Here is a 19825-nt window from a genome sequence, read left to right on the forward strand (position 1 = left end):
GGTGTCTTACATTTGTTGGCTACTCATTCCCTCTACTGTTAAGCTGCAAGCACTGATCACACCTTCTTCCCAGCTCCATCTGTTATATTCCTTTTTTTAAAATTTTTTTTTAAAATTTTTATTTATTTATGATAGTCACAGAGAGAGAGAGAGGGAGAGGCAGAGACATAGGCAGAGGGAGAAGCAGGCTCCATGCACCAGGAGCCCGATGTGGGATTCGATCCCGGGTCTCCAAGATCGCGCCCTGGGCCAAAGGCAGGCGCCAAACCGCTGTGCCACCCAGGGATCCCCTGTTATATTCCTTTACTGCTCCTCATCTTCATTGTCCTTTGTTCTGTTCTGCTTCTCTCTGTGTTGAACAAGGTTTTGTTTCTTTCTGCATTGGTTTGGATTCTTAGGTTTCATTCTGATATTTCATAGAAACTTTCTTCCATTTCATCTGTAATTTAGCACTTCTGCATCTGGCTGTGGCTCCCAAGAACTCACTGTGGGAAGACTTACCAAAGCAAGCTACTGGTTTTCGTTTACTGCTGTTGTCTTTATGCCTGACACTCAGACCTAAGTTTTGTCTTGGATGGAGAACCACCATTTTTGTATTTATATGATCCTGGTTATTATCACCATCAGAAATGTTGTGCATTTGTTTAGTTGGCTCCTTAGTCAGTTTAATTATTGGAACCTTCCTTCTGGTTTTGGTCTAGTTTTTCTTTGGGTTCTACCACCTAAAATGAACAAGCATTAACATTTTATGATATTTATATTGCTTTGCATCCTACTGCTTCCCTTATTTAACTGGGATGTATGCATTGTCAATTCTTAGTCTTCATAGTCTAAAACAGTTTTTCTTTTTTTTTCCCCATTCATTCATCAAATATTTATTGATTATCTGCTCTTTGCCAGGACATGTCTAAAACCATTTCTTAAATGATAGTTTAACCAGTATGAAACTCAAGGGTGACAGCTATTTTCCCTTAGCAACTTGAAGATCATTTGCTTTATTGTCTTTTGGGTTCTGTTGCTGCTAATAAGAAGTTGCTATCAGTCCAGTGATTCCTTTGTTGGTAACCTGTCTTGTATGGTTTTCTCTTTATTCTTGCTGCCTTGTAGTTTGTATGGTATCTAGATACTAGATTTATTTTTAATAATTCTATTAATTAATATATACTTTTTATTTAAGGACTCTCTTCAAGTCTGGAGCATGCTTAGCCTTATCTCTTCAGTATTTTCTTTGCCATGCCCACTGTTCTAAACTTCTAGAATTTGTGTTATGTGTATGTACTTTGCAATTTGTTTTTTATATCTCTTACCTTGTTTTAAGATATTTTTATCACTTTGTTTTTCTGTGCAACGTTCTGGGTCAGTTTCTCAGTACTTTTTTATCGAACGACTCTCTCTTTGGATAGATTTATAGATGAATCACTGGGCAAGAAGTTTATGGCTGGTGGCCTATTATATATATATATATATATATATATATACACACACACACATATGTATGTATTTAAGTAAATGAAAGGAGAGGTCATCTGCTGATAGGGATTTTTGGGTAAAGTATATGAGACAGAAGTGATGAAAGTCATTGAAATGAGCATATCATTTATTTCTTGATTAAAAAGCTTTTATTTAAGATTTTTTAAAATAAAAATTTAAGGAAAATAACTGATAATCATAATCTTGTTGTTTCCTGTAAGCACTAAAAAGAACTTAATTGTATTAGCTGAAAACATAAGGGTTTTTTGCTTTTTACTTTACGTTAGCAGAAGGTAAAGAAGAGAGAGGTCTGAGAGTTAAAAGACCTATATTTCAGACTTGGTTCTGCCAGAGCTGTTGGTTAATTTTTTTGCCAGTTTTAAAAATTTATAAAATAGGAATAAGAGTAAAGTACCTTATGTATATTTTAGTACTGTATTATTTTTATGAAGATTGTTGAGATGATTGATTATAAAAATGTTTTGAAAACCACAGCATTGTTCATAAGATAATGAGATATAAAAGTGGTGTAACCTGTAGATTTAAATTATTTTGGAAGTGCCATTTTTATGCTATTTTCTCCAAATTAAAGTAGATAATGTGTTAGATATATAGCATTAATTTTTAGAGGATATGTATGTATGTATGTGTGCTTTTTCTTTTTTAAAAAGTCCCCAGTTCTAAGTATTTTACTTGGTCTGTCCCAGTGAATTAATTGCTAAAGGAATTTTAGAAAAACGTGGATAAAATATTAGTCATTTAAATTAGATCACATTTGTATTCAAGATTTACTATATTTGAATAATTTACAGAGATTTATCATAAGAATAACTCCTCTATGTAATCTAAAGTAGGTGACATTTTTGTCCTTTTAAAGGCACTAGAACTAAACTTTATTAATTTGATGTAAGATAAATTATACTTAATCTTTTTTCCCATTTGACAGGCAACCAGATAAACTGGTGGTAGTTTGGACAAGAAGAAGCCGAAGGAAGTCTTCTAAGGTTTGTCTCTTTTCTAAGTTTCTTACCAAATATTGAACTAAACTTCTAGTCAAATTATTAAGCTTCTCTTGTCCCAGTGTAGAATATTTTAAAATATTACTTGATATTTTGGGTTATTTCTCATATATCTATCTAATCTATTAAAATGATTGATCAGGCATTGTGATTGTGTTACTGTAGTTCTGAAAACAGGAGCCAGATAACCTGACTTTTGATTTTAGATATGATGGCCTTAAATAACATCATTGTTACTTAACTTCTCTGTACAATGGTAATAATTAATTAGTGATTAAATAGGTAACACAAAATTATACCTGGGATTTTTAAATTCAGATTCTGAGAGGATGAAGTTAAGGCAAACTTCAGGAATGATGAGTTATCTGAGTCCATTACTGAGCAGCAGGAGAAAAGGAGTTGGATTTTTCAAAGGTTTTAATTTTTTGCACTTACAGCTTTGTGGGGGATAGAACAGAATTTTTATTTTTTTTATTTTTATGATAGTCATATATATATAGAGAGAGAGGGGGGCAAAGACACAGGCAGAGGGAGAAGCAGGCTCCATGCACCGGGAGCCCGACGTGGGATTCGATCCCGGGTCTCCAGGATCGCGCCCTGGGCCAAAGGCAGGCGCCAAACCGCTGCGCCACCCAGGGATCCCTAGAACAGAATTTTTAAATGTTGAATAACGGTTCTGCAGATACTTTAAAAATTTTATTCTGTAGGTAAATATGAATATATTTTTATAAGTACACACTATAAGCATGTTTAGTGGATATTGGTTTTTCCATAAGTAGCCCTGTGTGAGGAAAAAATGTATTCCTTTTAATTTAAGTTTAATTTCAGAATTTTTAATATTTTACAGATATCTTGTCAGATTTTATTTTTATTCAGTTAAAATTACATATAAATCTTATACAATTTAATGAGTTTTGATCAATATATATTTGAGTAATTAGTATTCCTATTAGGATATAGATTATTTTCCTCCCTTTTTCCTTTGTGTCCTCTTCCAGTTAATTCCCAACTCTAAGAGGCAACCACTATTCTGAGTTTTGTATTACCATAAACTAGTTTTGCCTGTTTTTGAATTTCATGTAAATGGAATCATACGGTACTATTTTCTATGTGGTTTCTTTTGCTCAACATAATGTTTTTGAGATTTATTCATGCTCTTGTGAAACTTGGTAGTTTATTTTTTTTATGGTGAATAGTATTCCGTCAAGTGAATATTTTGCAGTTTGATTATTTAAGCCCCTGTTGATGATTTGTTGTTGTTGCTTAACTGTTGAGCCACCCAGGCGTCCCCCCTGTTGATGATTTGATTCATTTCCAGTGAATATTCTGAATGTTCACTACTGTGAATAAGTCTGCTATAAAAACTACTGTATTTTGGGGGACAAATATTTTAATTTCTCTTGGGCAAATACATAGGAATGGAATTTGCTGGGTAATAGTGTTGGTACATTTTCAACTTTTAAATGTATTTCTACTAGCTACATAGGAAAGATCTAGTTACATCATATCATGAATGAATTCTTCTTCAAAGCATACATTTATAGTTTGGAGGCATTATCTATTGGACCTGTAATATTTTCTTATCACTTACATATGAAAAAGGGTTCTGAAAGCAGACTTAGGGTCTTCTCTGTTTTGCTGGGTATTTGTCGCTTTTGCCTAGTGGTCTTAGGCTTTTATGGAAAGGAACAATACACTATGTATGATAGATGAATATAACTGTAAAACTATAAATATTAGACCCTATGTGTTTTTAGCTATCAACTGAAAGTGATTGCCTCCTTTTAATAATTAGATATAATTGTTTTCTAAGAAAATATGAAACAGTGAAATACTTTAGATTATAGGCCAATTCAGAATACATATCCATGTTTGAAGTTAAATACCCCTTTATTTAATTGCATTTTTGAAAGTCAGATATCTTTTAGGCCCAGATTCTTTTTCATATTGTATCAAATATTGATTGAATCCAGATGGTGAAATCCAAACATAGGAGGCTATAGGTGGATTTTTCTCAGAATGCAGTATTTTCTAGAAGGAATTATTTTTTGGACTCCTGTCCAATTGTGATGCTCTTAATATTTCAGATCCCTTCTGTGTATTTCAGAATCATTGTGTTTTCTCTTAAAACATTATAGATGTATTTCTTTTGAAAAATTTATGAGAACCCACAATGTGTTAAGCTCCTTACAGCAAGTGCATAGTATGTTCATGCGTATGTGAATGCTGTTTTATAAATTGTACAGAATAGCCAAAAATGGACTTAAAAATCAGTTCCAGAAATTATGAAAGAAATGATTATAACATTATTATAAAAGTTAAACAAATAACTGTTGTTTAATCTTTAGAAACTTGAAAACTATGACATTTTGGAATTCTTTGAAAAAAAAAACCAAAAACTTGTTCCCAGCTATTTTTTTTAAACTGGCTATCACTTATACTAAATCCAAAGACTAGAACCAATTTTTTTCTTCTGAAAGACAGTTCTATTTTCTGATGTTTTCCTTTAAAACATACATCATTTGCTGCTGAGTCCCATGGAAGTCACTGAGGGGGAAAAAGTGCTCTACAACCATTGGCCAGAAAATAGTCTAGCATTTACTTTTAACTGTATTTTTGGAAAGAATTTGAATTGTACAGTGATCAGTTTGGTTTTTGTCATCCTTATAGCCTATTATTTCTCTTTCCTGGTTCTGAATATATCTGTCTTTTTCTATATTGATAGATTGCAGCTTATAACTGAGACCCAGATAAATGTCAGATTAGAGAATAAATAAGGCACACTACTTTATTTAAAGTTTAGTTCTCAGTTTAGTGCTTACTTTCTTTGGACACATGTTTATCTTTATAGCTAAATGTATAAGTAGAATTCATTGCTGACTCATTTTTTTCGAGAAAATAATTACCATGGATAATTAACACAACATGCAGCTTCCCTATCTCCTCAAGTCATGGCATTTTTATTTATTTTTATTTTTATTTTTTTTGAGTCATGGCATTTAAAAAATTTATTTCTAAAAGATTTTATTTATTTGACACAGAGAGAGAACACGGTAGGCATGGGGAGAAGGAAAAGCAGGCTCCCAGCTGAGCAGGGAGCCTAATGAGGGGGTCGATCCCAGGACCTTGGGATCATGACATGAGCTGAAGGCAGATGCCCAACCAACCGAGCCACCCAGGCGCCCTAAGTCATGGCATTTATAATAAAGATTTTGTCAGGCTGCAGTTGACTTGTATATGCTTAAATAAGTTATTTTTAAATCAAATATAGGACAGCAGGAAGCAGGGCAATTATGATAGTCTCTCCAAATCACGGCATAGTAGTATGTTGTCTTATTTTTTTTTTTTAAGATTTTATTTATTTATTCATGAGAGAGACACACACACACACACACACACACACACAGAGAGAGAGAGAGAGAGAGAGAGAGAGAGGCACAGACACAGGCAGAGGGAGAAGCAGGCTCCATGCAAGGAGCCTGATGTGGGACTCAATCCCAGGTCTCCAGGATCATGCCATGGGCTGAAGGCGGCGCTAAACCACTGAGCCACCCAGGGATCCCCTAGTATGTTGTCTTAAATATGGTTTTCCAGACAGAAATTTAAGCTCACAGAGAGATGGGAGAATTCCAAAGGGAAACCAGAGCTTGAAGTCCTCTCAAGCTTTTTGATGGCATTACCACCTTTACTTCCTTGCTCTGTGGTTGTTCTCCAGCCTTTTACAGTGTGCTGGGATGTCAGGAAGAGGAGGTACGTTGCAGAGCTTTGCCTTAATGGCAACAACTCTAAGGTAACTTTATATGTAGCATTTTAAACATATGGGTATGTGCAGTTTTATAAATTGAAAATTATTTAACAACTGACGATTGTAAATTTTTAGTGAGATATTTTGATTTTGTAGGAATCAGAAATAACAAGTGAATGTTTACCCTGTATTTAGTACCATATTAGGTACAAGTCTTTTAGGGGAGGTATGACATGAAAGAATTAGAAAATTAGGCATTTTGTAGAGTTAGTACCTTAAATTGAGAAATGTTACCTTTTCCCTAGATCTGTTTTGGCATGTCAAACTGTCATGTCCAAAAAGTCAGAAAAATTAAATAAGGGAAACTAGATAATGTGGCCTAATCCTTTGTACCATTGTCTATACTAAGATGCTGGCAAATAAAGAATCTGCCTTTCCTAACTATACAAAGAAGCTGAATAGCTGTATTTGTGTTTCTGTGCTGAATTTTCTAAAGAATCCTTTCTGTTACTCTCAATGAAAACTGATCACGGTTCTCATAGTGCTGATGTTGCCAATGTGATACGCTTTTTCTAGTGAAGTTCTTAAGAACCTAAATTAATGTCCTTATGAATTTGTACAATTAAATGTTTATTAACCATATTAGGTATTTTTTACCCAATCGAGTGAGCACTATTTATCTGATATTGGACTTTTCATTCTTTTTCTAGCTTCAGATTCTTGAATTCTGTTTGACGTGGAAGTTGTAGTAAGCTCTTTGAAAATAGGAATTTTTTTCATGTTTGCTATTGTGTACAGTTCTGGTTTCCTCTCCAGTAAAATTTACTTGGTCCTGTTTTCTGCCTACTGTTTAATAATTAGCTAACATTATAAAGCTGGCAGTGCCAGCTACTCAGCTGGACTAATTGATTTTGTTACAGTGTCCTAACTTAGCCAGGTTGTACAGTTTCTAAAAGGAGTAGCAGAAAGCCAGAGCTTAACTTAGTTGGATTTTTTTGTTGCTGGGGAGAGAGATGCTGAGTAGAATGGTAAGAAAATGACAGCACATTAGCAACTTGGGAACTAATACCCTTACATCATTTTTAATTAAAAAAAATTTTTTTTAGTTTGTTAAGCAGATTGTGTTTTTCTTTGTTGAGCAATCCAATTTCTGTGATCGAAGGCTAAGGATCGAAAGAGGTCATTTAGAAGACCAGCATTAGGGTACCTGAGGAAATGATCTGATATTACCATCTACTAATTCTGCCCAGTTGTTAGGTAGTCTCTACATTCCCTCTTTTCATCTTTGCATCATCCAATAAATGATAAGGCCTTAGGGTAGAAAGCTGTTTTCTTGACTACTGTGTAGACCATGGAGAGAGCTGGGTATGATGTTGGTTACGTCAAGAAATCTGAACTTGGAAATCAAGGAAGTGATTCTGTTGATTGCTAGCATGGGTTCAGGCAAGCTGTTTACCTCTTTATTTGTTTTGGTTTCCTTATCTGCATTAGATCTCCTAAGGATCTCAAGTTTAAAGTTCTTTGATGGGGGCGGGGAAAAAAATAAAGTTCTTTGATGGTCATTTTTTCATTGAGAATTTTACAAAAAGGGGACACCTGGGTGGCTGAGCTGGTTGAGCGTCCCCCTTGTACTTTTGGCTTACGTCATGATCTCATGGATCATGAGATTGGGCCCTGTTACAGGCTCCAGGCTCAGTGGGGCGTCTGCTTGAAGATTCTCTCGCTCTGCCTCTAGCCCCACTTGCTCATACTCTATTTCATAAATAAATAAATAAATAAATAAATAAATAAATAAATAAATCTATCTTTAAAAAAAAGAATTTTACAAATACTATTATCTTTACTGTGGCAAATAAGGAAAGTTTAGTTATTATACTCTTATGTTTTCATTCTATGGGGAGACAATGAAACTATAATGATGGTGAATTTGAAGAGATCAGAGGAATAACCTGATCTGTCATCATAGTACATGACAATTAGAATTGTCATAAATCTTCAAGATGAAGTATGTAGAATATGTAGAGCAGAGTTTTGATTAAGGACTATCTAAGGTAGGGAGAAATTTACTTTTCAAATGGAGATTATTTGCTTTGTGAAGTTTTTGTTCTAGTATTGTCAGTAGGCATATTTCCATAAATAGGCAGAGGAATAGAGGAAGCTAGAGATATTTTTTGATCAACAGCTCTCAGCTCTTTACCTTTGGGTATGCTGTGCTAAGTCTGTTGTGGTAAATCTCTACTTCCCTTTCCTTACTTGAAGTTTTGTGCTTGGAGAGCAATGGAGACAGAATAGAGGGAGAATTATTGACAATTTATGAGTTGGAGTAGGGGGGCGCTGCTAAACCTATATCTTACGCTGGCATTTTAACTAACAATATGGTAAGATTTGAATGGACATAAATGTCCATGATCTTGATCCTTTTTTAGTTCCATTTCATGGGTTCAAATCCAACTTCTGCCACTTTCTGTATGATCTTGGGCCAGTCTGTGCCTCAGTTTCCTCATCTGTTAAATTTGTACCGTGGCACACATCTGTACTCCTGTAACTTCTTTCCTGTTATCATGGGAGAATTGTCTGTGTCTCCTTTTCTGTCATTAAGGGCATTACTCCAGTAATTCTTTCTCTTGCATCATTAAGGTTTCCCCCTTACTTGGATATTTCCCATCAGCATTAAAATAGTTTTCTCTTGGGGCGCTTGGGTGGCTCAGTTGGTTGTGTTTGTCTTCAGCTCAGGTCATGATCCATGAAGTCCTGAGATAGAGCTCCCTGCTCAGTAGGGAGCCTGCTTCTTCCTCTCCTGCTCCCTCTGCTTGTGCTCTCTCTCTCTCTTCTAATAAATAAAATTTTTTTAAAAATATATTTTTCTCTTATTGAAAAAATTGTCTCTGCCACTCTTTTACCATTACCACAGACTATTTTTCTCTTTCTCTTTCAGCAAAACACCTCAGAGGAATTGAGTGTACTTGGTATCTTTAATTTCTTTTTTCCTATCCTTTCTTGAACCCATTCCAATCCAATCAAGCATTTGCTCTCATTATTCCACTGAAACACCTCTTGTGAAGTTAGTAATAGCTTCTGCTCTGTTAAATTAGCTGTTTTTCAGGCCTCGTCCTATCTAACCTATCATCAAGATTTGGCACAGGTGATTGATTGTTCCCTTCTCCATGAAACATTTTCTTCACTAGACTTTTAGGATACCTACACCTCTGGTTTTCCTTCTGCTATATGAACCCTTTTTTGCGGATTCCTCCTCATTTCTTGGACCTATTAATGTTGTGCTCCAAGGTTCATTTCTTGAACATTTATATTCTCTAGCTGTACTCCTCCCTTTGGTATCACATCTACCCTTAAGCTTTAAGTATTACCTATGTGCTAATGATGCCTAGATTTATTATTCTAGGCACATATATTGAACTGCCTATATGAACAGCTACACTTGAATATGTAATAAGCATCTATTCTCTTTTAACTTTGATTTTTTTATCTCTTCAATTAACTTTCTTATCCAGCTTTGGCTGGAAGTGCCACCACAAAGAAAGAACTATAGTGGTGACACCCAAATTTGGGGGATCCTTAGGGAAGCATGATAAACTAGATTTACAAAGAAGAAGAATCTTGAAAATCACAAGTGCTAGAAATATTATTTCTATAAAAACTGCTTTCTTCTTTACTTGCCCAAATAAATGTCACAGTTTAATAGGAAGTGAACTTCAAAGTATACACTTTGTTTTTCCTTTTAAAAGAATGAATTTGCCTTTAAGTTCCTAGATCACAAAGTCATTAAAAATTTTTTTTTCTCCTAATAAAATTTTTATTTAATCACAAATAGTAGTTTTGAAAACATGAGACACTTCATTTTTGATTATTCTTTTATGTGGTGGTAAGGAGGGAGTAGGTAAAGTTTTGGTTACAGATAGTAATCTATAGCTATCATGTGATAGAACTCCTGGTCCAAGTTTAATGCTTGAAAAGTCTTATTTGACTAATCATTTTTTTGAAGGAGACTACAGATCTAATGGATAGTTTAATAGGGTCGATAAATTTTTGTAAATTATTAACGTTGCATTTCCTGTACTTCATATTGAAGCCATTATTTCTATTTTGGTAGGCTCATAGTTGGCAACCTGGAATAAAAAATCCATACCGTGGTGTTGTAGTGTGGCCTGTTCCTGAAAACATTGAAATCACTGTGACACTTTTTAAGGTAAGCTCCATTTTTATAAGTTCTAGAACTTACTATATAATCATGGTTCTGAATGACAGACTATTTTAGTATTCATTTTCTATATATATTTGGGTCTAACCTGGTTCCTTAATGTACATTATTTTTATGGATATAGCAGTTTGTAACAGTGCAAGGGCATCAGGGTATTTCATGGACTATGAAGTCAGAATAATTTGGGAATCCTTTTGAACTTGTTACAATTGAGATCTGTTAGAATACTTCTTTTACTATTTCCCTCATTCTACCCACAGGAAACTTTAAGGTACTTTTTTATGGAAAACTGAGGTTTGTGGAATTCTTAGTCCCAAGCCTCATTTTGTTAGTCCAGTTTGACTAATTACAAGATATGTTTTAAAATTAATATTTGAGGGGCACCTGGTTCAGTTTGTTAAGTGGCCAGCTCTTGATTTTGGCTCAGGCCATGATCTCTTGGTCCTGGGATTGAGCCTGTATGGGACTCTGTGCTCAGCAGGGAGTCTTCTTGAGAGTCTCTCTCTCTCTTTCCCTCTGCCCCTCACCCCCCACTCCTTCTTTCTCTCCCTGTCTCTCTCAAATAAATAAATAAATTTTAAAAATTAGTATTCAATAAGTATTTTATTGATGTAAGAAGTTCTAAATTGATATTTGATAAATATCTTATTACTATTAATATTTTACAAATACTGCAGCTTAAAAGCAAAATTCTAGTTGCAAATTCAAAGAGCAGATCCAAAAACATAGCTGTGTGTATACCTACCTGCCTGTTATAAATGTTTTTTTCTTGAAAGTCTAATATTTCCTGAAACATTATACAGAAGTCCTCACTAAGTCCTCATTAAGCTCTAGAATATTTACTTTCCCAACTCCTTGTCTGCTCCAAAAGAATGGTGGGGGGGAAAGTCTCATTTTTTGAAATTAGAAAATAATTGCTTTATTTCTTCCTAGAAGCATTCCAGTTGTGTTTAAGTTAATGGTGCAGGACTGAAGGGGTGAGACAGTGGCAGCTCTTCCTTTTTCTCTGAAGGTTCAGGACCATCCTTTAGCTCTTCAGCCAGCTATCCTAAAAGCCTGTTATTAAGCTTCCTTATCCATATATCTCCTACTAAAATGATTCAGTAAGCTTGGTAGAAAGCTGCAGGACCTTTGGACTCACAGGAACCCTAAGGTTGTGTAATTATTTCTGTTGTACTGGTAAGCAAACAGACTGAGGAAGAAGGTCTCTTGCTAAGTCACGCTGATTTAGCCCTCTTCCTTCTACATTGTACGACCTGTTCTGTAATAAAAACCACTATGAAAATGGATTACAACAGCAAGATCTCTGACATGCTTGAGGAAGACTTTTAAGCCATCTCTTCAGTATTTTGATTTGGTGTGCTATTTACATTGGGAAAGATGAAACGAATTGACATAGTTTTACAACTTAAAAAAATGGTGATCGAGAGTAAGGGGCTAGAATAGAGCTGACAAATTGTTGACAGTCATGTGTTTGGGAAAAGGATATGCACTTAACTGAGTGACTCTGAATTGAAAGTGGCTGTTGAAATGTAGTACTTGGAGGATTAAGAGTTAAGTGTTGTTTTCAAGTACTGATGAGACTGTTCAGCCTATCCTTATCATGGAACTTTTATGACTTCGATTGTCAATCTGTAGAAAAAAAATCCAAGTACCCCTTTCTCCTTGGATTGTTGTAAACATTTCTGTTCAGTTGTGCAATTGAGGCAATTTTGTGGTCATTTTAAATATTAAAAAGGTATCTTCAGGGGCTGCTTTTATCTTCCCAACTCCCTTACTCCCCAGAATTCTAATAGAAAGGCAGAGGTATAAAACAACTTGTCATTCTTTCAGTGTAATTTTTGGATCTTGTTTTTGAACAGCGTTTAAAATATTCAAGTGGAAAACTTTTTCATGTTTTCTTTTTTCTTTTACTTATATTAAACTCTCACAATTCACTTAATCTTGAAATTTGTGAGTAGGCAAGGACTACTCTAAACCCTTTTGTCCGAAGTGTAGTATTCATAGAGGTGTGCTCATAGACCAAATGCTTTTAGAAAGTTAGTGATATGTTTTGTTTTCCTGTGACTTAGCCAGAAATTAATTTTTCTAGCCTGTACACTTGTTTTTGAAATTTGAATTAGATTGAAATTAGCTATTTCTAGTAAATGAAAAAAAAAAAAAGCCTGTTAGGGTATTGAAAATAAAAATGGTTCTTTAAGCCATTTTCAATTTTTCTCTTTACTGCAGTGGTGAGAAAGGAGACTCTAGAGGGTAGAATAGGATACAGAGAAGACTTAATTGATTCAAGCTAGAAGCAATTTTCATTACAAATGTTTTTGTCTGGTCAATAATATAAATAGTTAATTGTGTAGGTATGCCATTTTAAAATGGCTTGGAAATGAACATTACTGTTGCTCTTTTGCCTCTTTTTACTGACTTTGACCTGTCAGACGTGTCCCTTGGTCCCACTAAAATTATTCTTGTAAGAGTAATACATTATTTCTGTTTTTTTAAAAAAATGTTTCATCTGCTTTGAGAATTAATGTATGTCATATGTAAGGTACTGTTCAATACTGGTTAAATTATAGGATATAGTCATTAATACATTCTTCAGATATTCTTGGGAGCCTCCTGTGTGACTGGTACTTTTCTATGTCCTGGGGGCAAAGTAGTAAAACTGGACCAACAGCAGAGCTAAAAGTCAGACAGACTTGCAATTGTAACATAGTTTTAATACTTATTAGTTGTTCACTGTGGGATGGTCCATATTTTAGGCCTCAATTTTCTCTTCTTTTAAATGGGAATAAAAATGCTACCTGTTTCATAAGTTGCTATGGTGATGGAAAACAGCACAAACACTGGGGCAGAGTGTGTGCTTAGTAAATATTTATTGTATTATTATTAATTACATTAGCTGTGCTGGCGCTATGCTGCATTCCTAAACCAAATGAGGGGAAAGGGCAGGCAGGAAGGGTGGTAAGATGTCTCTTTCCTCAGCATTGTGCTATACATTATTACTTGGTCTCTAAAGTAGGACTGTTTGTACCCTAAATCACTCATGGAAAAGTTCCTTCAATGTTGATTTACATTATTCTCTCTCTGCCTTTTCTAACATGTAGAGTTGAATTTGAATAAGTAAATGCACACATGATGCGACCCCACAGCTTTCATTTTTATGTCTTACACTCTGTTGCCTTTTGCCTTTTACTTATTCGAATGTCTATGGAAATCCTATACAATCCCACCTAGACCAGATGCTTTCTCTCTCCTAAGCTTTTTTTCATTCCTAGAAGTGATGTGCTGTTTTCTAATCTGTAGGGAAACCATGTATTTCTTTAATCATATTTATTTAGATTAGTTGTGTTTGTCTTCAAAGGCAAGGACAACTATGTTTCAGTCCATATAGCAATCTACAATTTCTTACATAATAAGTACTGAATAAGTACTTGTCAAATAAATACTTGCGAAAATGTGCCTTTTTCTTTTTCTTTTTTTTTAATTTGCTTTTGGTTAGAGGATCCATTACCCTTTCTCAGGTTTTTGAGGCATCTTCAGAGTTAATGGGAGGGGAGGAGGGATGAAAGCATCAACAGCATGCCAATTTGACGTTTTGTGTAGATTATAGAGTCCCTTGCAGTGCTTTGAAATTCCAGATGTTTCTATAACCTCTGCAGAAGAAAGCCTTGTCTCAAGTCGTATTGTTAGTTTAAAAGTATAAAACAAGACGAGAGCTTTATGTGAGTACTTTATATCTTAATAAAGTGCTTCTTAATAGTTCACTCACTAAATTATCTGTCTCTCTGATTAGGTTTCTTTTTGGCTTGTCATTGGTGCAATGATGGAATATAATTACATTCATCAACATAAGTAAAATAAAGAATTTTTCAATATAAAAGAAGAATTTAGATGTAGAGAAATTGTGGAAGTTTTATAAAAGTAGGCTATTCTGCTTCTCTCTTTTTAAAAGTTGGTATGAGCTAAAAAAAGCTGTTTGTATGTTCTTGATTTTGATTGGTTTAAAGAAATATATTTCAACTTTGTATTTTGCTTTTGTTACAGGATCCTCATGCAGAGGAATTTGAAGATAAAGAGTGGACATTTGTCATAGAAAATGTAAGCTAATGGAAAATTTCATCACCTTTCACATTGTTGACTGTATATATTGTTAAAGTATGCTAGCATTTTGGTGGTAGGAGAAATGTTACCTTGTGAAATTAAGTAGTGATTTGTAGCTTTTAGAATTTTTTTTTAGTGAAATGATAGCCATAGCAGAATTATTTTTAAGAAGTAGTTTTGTTACAAGTATAACAGTAAAAATACTCATTTATGTGTATACTTTGGTTTGGGACTTGAGGGAAAAATTGCGTCTTATTCATCTTTTTATCTATTTAGCATCTAGGATGGTGCTTCTCACATAGCAAATGCTTATTTAAACATTTGTTGAACAAAATCATGAATGAATGGCCTTTGACATTTTTAAAAATAAAGTTCATGCTTTAACTCTGGGTTGAGGGATTCTAGACTAGTGTTTTAATAATCATCTCCAATTAATTTAAATATTGTGGTATCCCAAGTGATTAGTTGGCATATAATAGGTGGTCAGTCAATGTTTTCAAATGGTAATTAGGAAGGATAGGCAATAAAATATAGTGAATTGAGAATGTGGATTCTGGAGTCAGATAGACCTGATTTCAAGCTCTAGCTGTGCTTTTCTTAGGGACTGTATGGTTGTGGCAAGTTTCTTAACTTCTCAGACACAAATTTATAGGGTTGTTTTGCAGATTGAATAGGTTCAGTGAATATTAGCTTTTTACCATTGTCATCGTCATAATCACCTTTAGAATTCTAAGATACATTTATTACAGATTTATAACATGCTTTGCTTGCAGCATATTTTTCCTTCCAGAATCGGTATATTGCCCGACTTTGTTGTATATCTCAGTGATGGAAGGAAAACTGCTGCACTTTTTCCAGCAGTAGCTGGGTCATTTTTAGCACAAGGGAGCTGGGAAGCTTGGGAAGATCAGGTCCAAATGTGGTGGGGGGAGTTCTAATAGTCAGATAATAAGCCAGTGTAACTGTGAAATGTTCATACACGTTCACAGTTCTGGCCTTTCTTAGGATAGATTTGAACATTATGCTTGGAGTGGTCATTGAAGTTTTAAAAACAAACTTAGACTTGTCAGAATTGATTACAGCATCAAAAGCTAGCTTTCATTCTCAAGTGAGAGCTTCTCCCCCAATGGATGGTCTTTCAGTTTTTAATACTCATGACTCAGTGATACATCAGAAGTCTCTTTTTTACCTTGATGTGTTAAAGAGTTAGCCAATTAAATTTGGGTTGTAATGGGTGGTAAAAACTAACTTTGTTTAGAAGAGTGTTCTTATTACACAATTAAGATAGAGACCAGTTCCAAGTTTCTGAAGCATGTATTATAAACTAACTAACCCACGGAAAGGTACATAAGCCTGTTTTATAAACAGAATGTGTTGAATGAATACTCTTAAGGTGTGAGAAAATTTAAAAGTAACCTTGGGGGGGGGGGAAACTCTCTGTAAACCTTTTCCTAGGTTACAGCTCCCCTCAGTGGTAAATAATGAAATTGATTCCTGTCTGGAGAAACCGTTCTATTCCTGTAGCAATAACATGTTACAATATTGCATTCTGCCCTACTTTTTAAATGTGCTTTCCCATTGCAATTTCCAAGGACTAAAGTCTGTCTTTTTCTCTTGTAAAATATGGGCTTTGTTTGAGTTTGTTGGTAAATTGTTCTGACACTTAAAAGGCATGTTCTCTGAATGGAATATTAACGGACCTTTCTTTTCCTTGCACTTTGTGTTATAACCCCACAGCCAATAAAAAAAAGTTTAGTTTTTGTTTAATATATACCAAAGAAACAGAATTCTCAAAATGATTACCATAACAGATTTATTGATTACTTACTGTATACTGGATACTGTGTAGAATGATTTATATACATTATCTCATTTACTCGTACAATAACATTGTCAGATATTAGTAACCTTATTCTTGTGACTAAAGACAGTGAGATTTAGAAAGGCTAAGTGACTTTCTCAAGTTATATTGCTACAAAATTAGGATTTTATCTAATCTTGTCATTCTCCATGGCCTATGCCCTTAACTCCTATGCAATAACTACCTCCCTTAGTGATAAAGGTAGATAGAAATAATTTGAAATTATAGAGTCATACAGAAGTTTTAATCAGCCTTCCTTGGTGATAGACCTATGAGGTACATATGTATTATACTAATAAAGGTAGTCTTTAATTATTGTACATTATCAGTCTAAAAGTTATTGACTTCTAGACATTACAAAATGGAATTCCAGAATTTATCAGTCCTCAGAATTCTGACTATCTTTCCTCAAAACAACTTTCTTCCTACTTTGTATAAATTGAGGTAATGCTGTCTTTATTACTGGTTCTTTGGTTTCTGGTCACAGAAAAGATTTCCCAATTTTTTCTGAGTTTTCTTCTTTGGATTAGAAAGGTATTTATACATAAGTTGAAACTTTAGAGGTGATTTTACTACTACTAGCTTTGTGACGTTGGACAAGTTATTTAATCTTTATAGCTTCAGTGTACTTAAGTATAAAATGATATTAATGTCTACTCTGAGTTTATTGACAATTAGAAATGATGTATAGAAAGCATTTAGTTCAGTATGGGGTAGCTATTTTTATAATGTTCTTTGTAGAGGACATGGAAAAATGGAAAGGAAAGGAAGTTAGATTTCCAAATTCATTGTTGTAAGATTTTAGTTTTTTCACTCCTTTATACCACTTTTGCCTCTCAGCAGTTCTAGACTTTGTTATTATCTCAAGAAATTACAAGGCAACTTGTAAATATCTCATTTGGGTTAAACTTAAACATATTTCTTTTGAAAGTTTTCAGCTTTTGATTTAGGACATCTTTCCCTTATAAATTTAATTGAGAATCAGTTTGTTTTCTGAAATTAAACAAGTCCTGGTAATTTATTAATATCTATTCCTGGGCCAGACAGTCTATGTTTGTGTTTATCTTTCCACAATATGAATATATGAATATACTTCAAATATAAAGAAGTTTTAAATTATTCTTTATTTTGGATTATTTATAATCCACTTCCATATTATTAGTGCAGACCATCAAGAACGGATATCACAAAGCAACATGTTTCTTTCCTTTTTTTTAATCTACCATAATATAATAATGTTTATTTACCCAGGCAGTTGACATTATGGATTTTATTTTAATGTGAAACCGTAACAGTTATATTTAGAAAACAGGTTTTTTTTAAAAAAGGATTTTATTTATTTATTCATGAAAGACACAGAAAGAGAAAGGCAGAGACATAGGCAGAGGGAGAAAGCGGACTCCATGCAGGAAGCCTGACATGGGACTCGATCCCAGGACCTCAGGATCATGCCTTGGGCCGAAGGCAGGTGCTCAACCACTGAGCCACCCAGGTGTCCCAGAAAACAGGTTTTTTTTTTTTTCTTTTTTTTCTTTTCCTGGTGCTTTGTTACTCAACAAAAATCAGAACCAGTATATTTGTATATTGTACCCATAAGTCTTAGTTTTGAAAATTAAAAATTTTTATTCTTTAGATTCTTTTGGTTTTTGGATGAGTTAAAAAATATATATTGATGAAAAGCACCAATCTAGGTTGAATTCATTCATTTATTTAATCACTTTGCAAGCATTTAATGTGAATTTTCTTTTTTTTTTAATGTGAATTTTCTATATGCCCAGAATTTTGTTATATTGAAGCTACAAAGTCAATTAAGAGATGCAGAATTTCACTGATTCTGAGATGCATATTTTTCCCCCACATTGTAACTTATCTGAAATTGGATCATCTTAAGTTTTTGGTATCTCGCAATTACGAAACTGTTAACATTTTTTTTTCTTTCTTAGTGCCATAAAAAACAATGGTGCATCATTTAAAAACCAATGGAGACTTATTTTTAATGGTGTGAAGTATCCAGTCCTCCTGAAATTTATAAACTATTAACTATTAAATTTATAAACTATTAACTATTAAATTTATAAACTATTAAGGGTATCTTATAATTAAAGAAATGCAAGAAAAAAGAGACCTTTAGGAGACTCTAAAGGAGGGCAGCATCAGGGAAGAGTTTCTGGAGGAAATGGCTACAAAGCCAGTTTAAAAAAAAAAATGGAGGGGTGCCTGAGTGGCTCAGCTGGTTGGATGTCCAGCTCTTGATTTCAGCTCAGGTCGTGAATTCGGACCCACACTGGGCAGAGCTCCACACTGGAAATGGAGTCTGCTTAAGATTCTCTCTGTCCGAACATGAGAGACTCCTAACTCTGGGAAACGAACAAGGGGTAGTGGAAAGGGAGGTGGGTGGGGGGATGGGGTGACTGGGTGATGGGCACTGAGGGGGGCACTTGACGGGATGAGCACTGGGTATTATGCTATTGGTTGGCAAATCAAACTCCAATAAAAAAATATACAAAAAAGAGATTTTTGTGTTAATAAATAAATTTGCAAATAATGAAAATAGTTATTCACACACACACAAAAAAGATTCTCTCTGTCCTTTTCCTTCTCCCCCCCAACCCCCCAAAAAAGAATTAAAAAAAAAATTATGTAAAAAGGCACTCCAAGCAGAGAACAGAATGATCAGATAAGGGCAAAAAAGACAGTGGTGAGTTTATAGCATTTGTTCTTGATCAGATAATTGAAAGGAAGAGCAAAAAAGACCCTCAAAAAACAAACCAACTGAAACAAAACATGAACTATCCACCAAAGATCAATAGACCTCTATTTTATTAAACCACTAACCCAGTAAATTTAATAATAGGCATGTGATTTACTTGAGGTGCTGTTTCCTTAGAGGAGATGAAGAGGGTATCGTACTGTGCTTTCTTGGGGCCACCTATCCAGTCTTTCTCACTGTTTCTACCTGTTACCACTGAGATGGGTAGTTTAGCCATCACAATGCCTTTATAATTGCCATTTATTTGATATTACCTACAGAAACCATTTGAATGGATTGGGATATTAATTATGTTAATTCCAAGGCAGTACTATATATCCTCCTCTGTTTTGTTTCTTTTATTGGATTATATTGAACAAGATTGGTTGCACAACCAAACTCACCTGACAAGATTACACCAAGAATAGAGATGATTTAATAGCTCAAACAGTACAAGGTAAACAATATAAAATCACAAAGTTTCTGACCTTATTAAAGTCTGAATCATTTCTCTGAAATCAAGTCAGTCTCCATCTCACAAAGTTGTAGTCTGATAAAATTACGTCTGCTTTTTCTTTCAGAGGAAAAAGTATATATAAATGCTTCTTACCTCTAAATATTTTTCTTCTGTGTCATCTCAACTAAAGGATCTCACTCCAATGCCTGG

At 34.3% G+C, this 19825-nt stretch overlaps 1 protein-coding gene across 19 annotated transcripts in view; it reads left to right on the forward strand.

Annotated features, from left to right (window-relative positions):
• EHBP1 (EH domain binding protein 1) overlaps window positions 1-19825 on the forward strand; it is a 346207-nt gene that overhangs the window by 81352 nt on the left and 245030 nt on the right. For all 19 annotated transcript variants that reach the window (XM_049115573.1, XM_049115565.1, XM_035721685.2 and 16 more), the window contains exons 3-5: window positions 2417-2474; window positions 10343-10438; window positions 14492-14545. In XM_049115573.1, coding sequence (XP_048971530.1) covers window positions 2417-2474; window positions 10343-10438; window positions 14492-14545 — 208 coding nt within the window. The remainder of the gene's footprint in view (window positions 1-2416; window positions 2475-10342; window positions 10439-14491; window positions 14546-19825) is intronic.

The sequence above is a fragment of the Canis lupus genome, chromosome 10, assembly GCF_003254725.2.
Source record: "Canis lupus dingo isolate Sandy chromosome 10, ASM325472v2, whole genome shotgun sequence".
Lineage (NCBI taxonomy): Eukaryota > Metazoa > Chordata > Mammalia > Carnivora > Canidae > Canis > Canis lupus.